General features: G+C 48.1%; 1 protein-coding gene across 5 annotated transcripts; it reads right to left on the bottom strand.

Annotated features, from left to right (window-relative positions):
* Positions 1-23: 23 nt before the first annotated feature.
* On the bottom strand, positions 24-9,671 carry Nabp2 (nucleic acid binding protein 2). 5 transcript variants are annotated; one of them, XM_027392746.2, is made up of 7 exons: positions 9,361-9,671; positions 7,614-7,715; positions 7,041-7,179; positions 6,871-6,942; positions 6,620-6,701; positions 6,467-6,530; positions 24-519 (listed from the first exon to the last, which is right to left on the bottom strand). In XM_027392746.2, exons 2-7 carry the CDS (start codon positions 7,690-7,692, stop codon positions 320-322), a joined length of 636 nt encoding a protein of 211 aa, XP_027248547.1. In that variant the 5' UTR covers positions 7,693-7,715; positions 9,361-9,671; the 3' UTR covers positions 24-319. The 5 variants fall into 5 exon arrangements, with proteins under 5 accessions (XP_027248547.1, XP_027248543.1, XP_027248544.1 ...); XM_027392742.2 differs by lacking the exon at positions 9,361-9,671 and adding an exon at positions 9,046-9,067; XM_027392743.2 differs by lacking the exon at positions 9,361-9,671 and adding an exon at positions 8,115-8,259.
* Positions 9,672-9,708: the final 37 nt, after the last annotated feature.

Here is a 9,708-nt window from a genome sequence, read left to right as displayed (position 1 = left end):
AGGAAAAACAAAGCAGTCCGGAAGAGAGTGGGCACATTTATTAGGAAGGAGACCCTCCTATCCCCCACCCCCACACACAAACAGACTGTCTTTTCCAGAGGAAGGAGGGCAGGCAGAGGGCCCTGGATCCCAGGGGACAGGCAACGTCAGCAGGACAAGGAGGGCAGGAGCTTGAGGTGGGTTAGGCCACTGCTCACCACCCCTCCAGGGAAGCTACTCCACCCTCCAATCTCAAGGCCAGAAGCCCAGTAGGAGACTGTCTTGTTCTCGGGCAGACACCTGGTCTGGTCGTGGTGGAAGGGAGAGGACTTGTCTCTTGCTATCTCTTGCTGCTCCTGCGGGTTTCTTTGCCGTTACTGACAGGGTTGCTGGAGGGGCCAGGGGGGCCAGAAGGTGTGTGGTTTGGTTGGCTTCGAGTGATTCGGGTGCTGGGGGCATGTGAGGCAGTGTGAGAGGGATGGGGGCCACCGCCAGGGCCCGGTTGGGTGCTTGGTCCGTTCCCGTTTTGGCTTTCAGAAGCTGGTTGTAGGAGAAGAAACACAGAATTTAGGTGAGAGTCGACCCTCAAGGTCCTGTGGGTGAGTTGTCACCATGCATAACTGCATGGATGCTGACCCATTGAGTTGTGCTCTAGCCTTGACAATTCTTTATTTATTGGTCTTTTGAGACAGGGATATTTTTTTTTAAATAAAAGTTTATTGGGGTTTACAGTTCAGCAGGGAAGTCCATGACCATCGTAACAGGGGAGCCTTGATAATTTTAACTGTCAACTTGACACAACCTAGAGTCTCTGGGGAAGAGTCAGTGAGTGATTGGTTAGTCTGTGGGTGTGTATACAGGGTATTGTAATAAACTTAATTTTGTGGGAAGACCCAACCCACTGTGGGTGGCAACATCCCCTAGGCAGGCGGTCCTGAATAGGATGCAAAAAGTCATGGGCTACAAGTATGAATGGGACCCCTTGATAATTCTGGAAGCTACTCCATGAACCCTGATATGATATGCTTCTCTTATGTGTCTCCGTATCATTGGGAACCACACCTAGAATTAGTTGTTTGGTTCAAGGCTCAGGCCCCTGAGAGAGTGTCTTAATGAAAAGATGGGGCTGGGTCTATCATTTGAGAGGTCTCGGTTAGATACCCAGCACGATAATAAAAAGCGAGCATTCACCACCCCCACTGCATGTGTGTGTGTGAACATACAACCTTTGGGAGTTGTCTGTCTCCTACCATGTAGATGTTCTGGGGATGTTGTTCAGCAGTCCTCCTGAATCATCCTGCCAAGCCTACCCCCACATCCATGTATTTTAAATATTTTAATGGAGCCTTGAATGTGAGAGGATATAACTCCAGTAACTGTATATTATCACAGTCCCTGCCCCATCTCAGAGTATTGTAATCGTTGCTCCCAGAGGATACAAACCCCAAAAGGTAGGCGCTGTGCTTTATTTAACTCCTTGACATCTAGTAGGTAAACGAAGATAGAGACTGCCTCTATGAACCCCAAATAACATAGAAACTATAGATTACTGTTTTCTTTTTGCTTTTTTTGAGACAGGGACAGGATTTCTCTGTGTAACAGTCCTGGCTGTCCTGGAACTCAGTAGACCAGGCTGGCTTGAAACTCACAGAGATCCACCTGTCCCTGCATCCCGAGTACTGGGATTAAAGACATGCACCACCAACACCACCCGGCTGGTTCTGGTTCTTGAAACATGTCCCTGCTCAACTCTTTGTTCTACTGGACTAAGATATCTGTGGCCCAAACTGAAGGGAAAAGTCCTTTCCTAGGTTCACAGATAAAGGTGAATATATAGAACAATGTTAAGATTTTGTGCTGTACATTAAAAACAAACAAAAACTTTTGGGGGCCAGAGAGATGGCTCAGTATTGAGGAGCACAGGCTGCTCTTGCAGAGGCTCCAGGTTCAGTCCCCAACACCCACATGGCTCAACCATCTATAACACTAGTTCAATGGGATCTATCGCCCTCTTCTGGCCCCTGTGGGTCCCAGGGAAGCACATGGTACACAGACATGCATATAAGCAAGACACCTACACACATTAAAATAAATATCTTTTTAAACTAAGCTTTTGTAACTGGGGGCTGGGGTGCAGATCATACTAGAGTGCTTGCCTTGTGTGATGGTTTCTTATGACTGTCAACCTGACAACCTAGAATCACCCAGGAAAGAGGCAAGATGTTGGCTGGTCCATGGGCATGTCTATGGGAGGTTGTAATTTAATTATGTGGGAAGACCCAGCCCACTGTGGGTGATACCATTCTAATTTGGAGAAGCTGAGCTGAGCACAAGCAAGCAAGCATGATTTCATGTTCTTGGCTCCTCACCATGCACACAGTGTGACCAGTTGTCTTTAGGTCTGTTCACTGCAGTGATGACTGACTACATGTAACCTGGAGCCCTGAGCTAGATAAACCCTTCCTCCACAATACTGCTTACCGTTGGGAGGGAAACTAAGACACCTGGTGCTCATAAAGCCCTGAGGCATGGTGGCACAAACCTGGAGAACTGGAGGTAGGAAGGCTATGAGTTCTAGGTCTTATCTAGCAGTTGGAGGTCAGCCTGGGCTACATGAGACCTATCACCACTACTACATCACTCTCATGAGGCTGGAAGATGGCCTAGCAGGTAAGAGCACTTGCTGACAAGCCTGGTGGCTTGAGTTCCATCCCTGGAACCCACATGGCGGAAAGGAGAACAGACACCCATAAGTTGTCCTCTGATTTCCACATGCCCACTGTGGCACATGAGTGTTCCTTCCCAAAATAAATAAATAAATATAGAAAAAATAATACACAATAAAAAGATCTACAAGGCAAACACCACCACCAACAACAAACCAAACAAGAAAACACTTCTCATTTCGACAAAGTGAATAAATGTTTGTCAAATGAATTTTAGCAGCATTTGGTCTTAGGTGTACATTTTCTTTGTGCTTTTTTGTTGTTGTTGTTTTTGTTTTTTTGTTCTTTTTGAGACAGAATCTTGCTATGGAGACCAGGCTTGCCTGGAACTCATTCTGTGGTTCTGTGGCGCTCACACTGTCCTCAGAACTTGTAGTGACTCCCCTTGCCTCTGCTGCTCAAGTTCTAGACAGCAACCATGCCTGACTCATGGCTGTACCTTATTAGAAATATTTTTGTAGCTAGACATGATGGTAGCACACCTATAGTCCAGCACTTGGAAGGAAGAGGTAGGAAAAGCAGAGATTCTAGGTCAGGTTTGGCTACATAGTAAGTTTGAGGCCAGCCTTATGAGAAACCTTCTCTTAAAAAAAACAACAGCAAAAACCCCAAAATCAGAGTCCTGCAAAAGTAATATTCTATTTTATTTTCTGCTTCAACTTTTTTTTTCTTTCTTTTTAAAAAGACAAGGTTTTTCTGTGAAGGCCTGGCTATCCTGGAACTCTCTCTGTAGACCAGGCTGGCCTCAAACCGACAGAGACCTAACCTGCTTCTGCCTCCTAAGTGCCAGGATTAAAGGCTTCGTCATCACAGCCCAGCCTTCCATTGTTTTTTATTTTATGGGCTGAACCCAAGGTCTTGGTACTGAGCTACTTTCATCTCCAACGGTCACATCTTTCCTTCCTTCTTTCTTATTTATTTATTTGAGATGGGGTCTCTGACTGGCCTAATACTTGCTATGTAGTTCAGGTTAGCCACCAACCTGGAATGATCCCTCCCACTACAGCCTCCCAAGTGTGAAGCTTATAGGCTTGAGGTGTCATGCCCAGCAATAAGTCATTTTCCTTTTCCTTTCACATTTATTTTTATTTTCTGTGTAAGAGTATTTTGTGTGTGTGTGTGTGTGTGTGTGCCTGAGCAGGACATCTGAGGTCAAAAGGGGCACTGGATTCCTTGCAACTAGAATTGCACATTGTCTGGAGCTGCCATGAGGGCCCTGGGAACCAAACCAGGTCCTCCACATGAGCAGCCAGTGCTCTATACCTCTAAGCCATCTCTTCAGCCCTTAAGTAATTTTCAACTGAAAACACAGATGCTAATTTTTATAGTGGAATTAAGTGGCATCAATTTTATGTTATTGGAGGTTCTCTGCAAAACCAGAATCAGGAGGTGACAATATACAATCATATATCATATGACGGATTGTCTACATTGGCTGGCCTCTTGGCCTATCTTCCAGGAACTGTAATTATGTGGGAAGACCCAGCCCACTGTGGGTGGCTCATTCTGGTATTTTTTGTTTTGTTTTGAGACAGAGTCTATCTATATAATCCTGACTATCCTGGAACTCACTAAGTAGGCCAGGCTGGCCTTGAACTCAGAGATCCTCCTGTCGATGACTACCAAGAAATGGAATTAAAGGTGTGCATTGCTCTGCTGGGCTTGCATGGCCCATTCTGAGAATGGAGAAAAAAAGCTGAGGCAGAGCATGAACGCATAAATCCATTCTCATAGGTTTTTTTTTTTTTTAAGACAGGGTTTCTCTTCCCATTGCCTAGTGATACTGCAGCCATAGCAATTGCAGCATAATGAAACACTAATGAGTTTGTTGTGACGCTGGTGTAACCAGCCTGCAGAGTTGTGGGCCTTAGAAAGGCATAGCACACAATTATGTACAGTGTATCACTTTATAGTCAATGGAGTGATCATGGTACTTGGAGGCTGTCCTGGAACTAGCTCTTGTAGACTAGGGTGGTCTCGAATTCAGAGATCTGCCTGCCTTTGCCTCCGTAGTGCTGGGATTAAAGGCGTGCGCCACCACCTTCTGGCCATTCTCATTGTAACTGTGGATATGTGACCATTGGTCTCAGCCAGCAATGGATAGAGCAAGGAGACTACCACATAGGGCTTAGGTCACAGCTCAGTGTTTAAAAGCACTGGCGTCTCTTCCAGCTGACCCAGGTTTGGCTCCTAGCACCCACACTTCAGCTACCAACCATCTATAACTCCAGTTCCAGAGGATCCGTTGCTCTCATCTGGCCTCCGTGGGTACTGCATGCATGTGATATAGATAGATATACATGTAGGCAAAACATACATATAAAGTAAAAATAGATAAAAATATCATTTTTTTCTTTTTTCTTTTTTGAAACAGGATTTCTCTGTGTAGTTCAGGCTGTCCTGAAACTAGTTCTGTAGACCAGACTGTCTACAACAAATCAAAAACTTCCCATTGCCTAGTGATACTGCAGCCATAGCAATTGCAGCATAATGAAACACTAATGAGTTTGTTGTGACGCTGGTGTAACCAGCCTGCAGAGTTGTGGGCCTTAGAAAGGCATAGCACACAATTATGTACAGTGTATCACTTTATAGTCAATGGAGTGATCATGTTACTTGCGTAAGTATTTACAATTCTTTCTTTTTGTTTTTGTTTTGTTTGTTTGTTTGGTTGGTTTTTGAAGAGTTTCTATATGTAGCTTTGGCTGTCCTGGAACTCACTCTTGTAGACCAAGCTGACTTGGAACTCAGAGAGACCTGCCTGTCTCTGCCTCCCAAGTGCTGGGATTAAAGGCGTTCTCCATCACAGCCTGGCTTTTTGCTTTTTTGAGACAAGGGCTTGCTGTGTATTTGGCCTGGAATTTGCTATGTAGAGCAGGCTGGCCCCAAACTTACAGTGATTCTCCTGCCTCTGCCTCCCGAGTGCTGGGATGTGTACCACCATACCCTGCTATATTGTATTTGCTTTATTATTCTGAATATAGTTCTTCTACTTGAAAAAGGAAATCAAAATTTGGTGTTTATTGTACTTATTGTTGGTTTGGGACAGGTCTAACTTTAAACCCTAGACTAGATAGGAACTTGTGACAATTCTTTTGCCTCATCTCCTCCCCAGTGCTGGGATTATGGGCATGAAAACAATATAATGATTTTTTTTTTTTTTTTTAAATTGTAGCCTATGCCTTTATTCCCAGAACTACTGAGGCCTAAGCAGGGGGAATCTGCGAGTTTGAGGCCAGCCTGAATTACATAGTGAGACCCTGTAGTAAAAGAAAGAAAAAAAGGAAGGAAAAAGACAAGAAATTAAAAAGAAAAACATAGGTTATGCTGCATAGTTTAGGGATGAAGTAGACCACACAATCTAAGTGTGTGTGTATACCCATTTCTCAGAATATATTCCCATTACTTAGTGGTTTATAATGACTGCATATATTTACATATATATGAGAGTGTGTACATATGGACTTGTTACAAGGAATTTACAAGAATATTTTAAATATGCTACATCTAAGCCTGTTTGTTCCTAACGGTTATTTTTGTTTTTTGAACTGGTGGTAACAAAAGGAAAGAGGACTCCAGGTTTCCACTACTGAGACTCGAAGAAGGTATACAAATAATGAAGGTACAGGGAGAATTGGATATCGGGGAAACATCTCGAGAGAAGAGACACTTGGGAAAGGTACAAGGGAAAGACATCTTTCCTGGCTGGGGAGAATGGGATTTAAAGGGGCCAGTGGAAGGAAAGAAAGGGACTCATTTACCTGGAGAGGCAGCAGGAGGTCCTGTGGTGGCTTGAGGGGTGGCAGGGCTGCTGTCACTCTGCACCTGAAGGTACAGATTACACACTCAGACCCTCCTCAACACCATGCGGCTTTGGCCTCCTCTGCCTATTTGCTGCAGACCCAGGGACTCACCGATTTGTTGGGTGCCTGCTGAGTGTTATACTCTGGATTGGGCTCGCTGAAATTAGGAACTTCAGAATAAACCATGCAGAATCTGCAAAGAAAGAAGCCAAAGCCTTGGACCCATCTTTTGGGTCACAGACAGATCCAGTCATGGGGTGTGGGACTGCACAGGTTTGTTTGTGTTGCCTTCTGGTAAACCCTAACTTTCCCACATTTGGGGGGCTGGGGCTTATTTTCCAGATTCCCAAGATTGAACTTACTCTCCAATCTTCTGTAGGTCACCCCCACGGCCAGTGTATAGTGTCAGACAACCTTTGAACACTGAGGCATACCTGTGGGGTGGAGTGAGGGTGAGCAGGGTTCAGTCTTTAGGAAAAGCTGTAGGGACTTTTTAACCCCACAGCTGTTGCTGCTAGGAGCCCTGACTTACCCTTTGGTGAGTCGGATAATGTCCCCAGGCTGGATAAGGTTGCCCACGTCGTCCCACACTGAGATATTGATGCTGCCCGTTTTGTCTGCTACTTTACAGGTCCGAACCTCGTGCCCGTCCTTTGTCTTTGTCACTCGGCCTTTTAAGGGAAGAAGTACATGGGGGTGGAATTAAAGTCATACAGGTGGGGTGGTGGTAGTGAAAGTCTGGGCATTGGCTGAGTGAGGTTAAAGGGTAGAAGCTGAACAAAGCTCATATCCCTCCGTGGGGGCAGGAGGTTACGCGTGGGTGTATGTGGGGTGGCAGTGGAGAGTCCAGCACCATGGAGAGAGCCCTGAGTGGAAAAAGGCCCGCGTGGCTAGTGAGGCATTATAGGCTATCTAGAGTTCTATCCACTCTACCCACCGGCAGCTCCCCGTGCCAGCCGGTCTGAGAGGGACTGGAGGAGGGCTTTGAGGAGCCTCCTCCCAGTCCAGGCAGCAAGTGAAGGACTCAGGCGGTGGTCCCGTGTGCCCCCACTCTCCATGCTCCTCCCCCTTTGCTCCCACGAGCCCACTGCGCATGCATAGTCACCTGTCTCCAGCACAATGAAGATAAGGTTCAGATTCTTGAGCCCGGGCTTGATATCCTTCACGAAGGTCTCGGTCGTCATGCTTCCCGAACCGTGGCACCCCGCTGGAAGTGGAAACCGGAGATGAAGGCTCAAGCCTTGGAGCCTCTGCCCCCATGCTCCCCGCTTGGCCTACCCACCACACCAGGCGGCGGCGGGGGGGGGATCCGGCAGCCTTGGTCCCTCTCTAACCCTTCTAGGAGGTTAGAAACGAACTTCCCTGGGGGCCTCGTACTTCACGATCAGAATTTAGAGATCTCTGGATAAGATGCTGAGGGGCTGCGAGGCCCCTCGGTCAGGATGCTCTCGGTCTCACGCTCCGAAGCAGGGAGGCTCAAGGAGACTCTTAGGGAACCCGGAGCAGCGCCAGGGGAGAGAATCCTACTCGGCGGATCTTCCTGCACCCTCATCCCCACACCCAGAGCTCGCCCGGTCCCCTCCCCCATTCACAGCCCACCACCCACCCAGCCAGCAGGCGGGACTGTGCACACCGCCAAGCCACCCGCAGGGGGAGCCAGGGGGCTGGCTGCCGCCGGATGCTGCGGAGTGGAACGCGGGAGCGCACACATTCCCGGAAGTGTCCCCTGACCTTCCCTAGCCAATGGGAGCTGATCTGCCCTCCAAAAACCCCGCCTCCAGCCGCCGCCCACCCAATCAGGCGCCGGTATTCACGCGCCACGAACGGGGAGGTTTTAGGAATTAAAGGAGCCTCGACGAAGATGAGTTCCGCGCGGGAGAAGATGGACCGACCGCCAGGGGGCGCCTCAGTTCGGCTCAGAAAAAGGCGCTCCAGGCTCGCAAGATTGTGGGTTTTTTTTTTTTTTTTTTTTTCCTTTTCAAGTAGTGGCACAATGGAAAAAGGTCCAAGGGCTTAGGAATGCAGCGGGCAGAAGTTTGAATGCCAGCCCCTCTCTTCGCTTCTTTGCTCGGCTATTCTTAAACATATAAATTCCGTTTTATACATGAAAATGTAGAGTTAGGTAAAAAGCGATGCCTAGGATATGGCATTAACTTAGACATAGGGGCCTTCATCTTTAATACACTGAACAGTTCTGCCCAGGCCTCTGGATCAAGTGGCATTTATGCTTTAGAAAAGACATTAGGCAGATTCAGCCTCCTTTGGAAGAAATGGAATCCGGGACATAAAAAGCAAGTCTTTTCGCAGGGCATGTCCGGTTCCTATTTTCTTTTCTCACTGGATCTTAAAACACCCAGCACCTTTAGTGCCCTCGGGGTACTTGTCAGTCCTCAAAGGCAACTACCTCTTACAAACAAACGAGTTACAAATGCACTAATGTGAATTTTTTAAAAAGACAACATAACAAATACTGTTTGGCACCAGGTTAGCCTAAGGGGTAAATGTAATCTCGTTTCTTGCCTTGCTCGATCCCTTACCTATATAGCAGAGCGCTTTAAGCTCCACGGTGACTTCCAAGTCCAGGTTCTCTCCCACCCACACCCCCCAATCGCGCAGCTGCAACCTCAGGAAACCAAACCCTTCACAGTGTTTCAGGGCACGATTGAGTTTCTCAAGAGCCATCGAATGTGGCCGGGAGGCGGGCGACCCTTACAACACCCTGGGTCAGAGCTTTGCGGTGTGACCCTGCCTCCCTGCCTCCCTCCCTCCCCCCCTCCCCACCCCGCAGCCTTCCGAGTTAACCGCTGTGTCCCTTCCCATGACACGAGGCCGGGAGGCTCCGCGATGCTGACCACAGCAGCTCTGGAAACTGAGGGGCAGGGAGGACAGCAGCAGGTTACGCTGCAGCAGCAGCAGCAGCAGCAGTAGCAGACCGGTTGTCCCGAGGCCATCTCGCCCCGACGTTGCATCAGCTGCAGCGCCCGCCCGAGACCTGCGTTATCGCACACGAAGTGACATGGCCGGGCAGTACATCCACGGTCGCCCCAGATCGTTACACCTGGAGAGCATAGAGTCCTCCCTCCCAAATGGCTATCAAATCCCGCCGGGGGTCCGTTTCTAACAACTTCCGGGCAAGAGCGGAGGTCTAGCGAACCGGGGCCGCTCGCTTGGAGCGTCCGGTCGTCGCCGCCGAGTTAAAC

Source organism: Cricetulus griseus, assembly GCF_003668045.3.
Source record: "Cricetulus griseus strain 17A/GY chromosome 1 unlocalized genomic scaffold, alternate assembly CriGri-PICRH-1.0 chr1_0, whole genome shotgun sequence".
In the NCBI taxonomy this organism is placed as follows: Eukaryota; Metazoa; Chordata; class Mammalia; order Rodentia; family Cricetidae; genus Cricetulus; species Cricetulus griseus.
The sequence above is the reverse complement of the archived record's forward strand: the minus strand, read 5'-3'. Positions and strand labels throughout refer to the sequence as shown.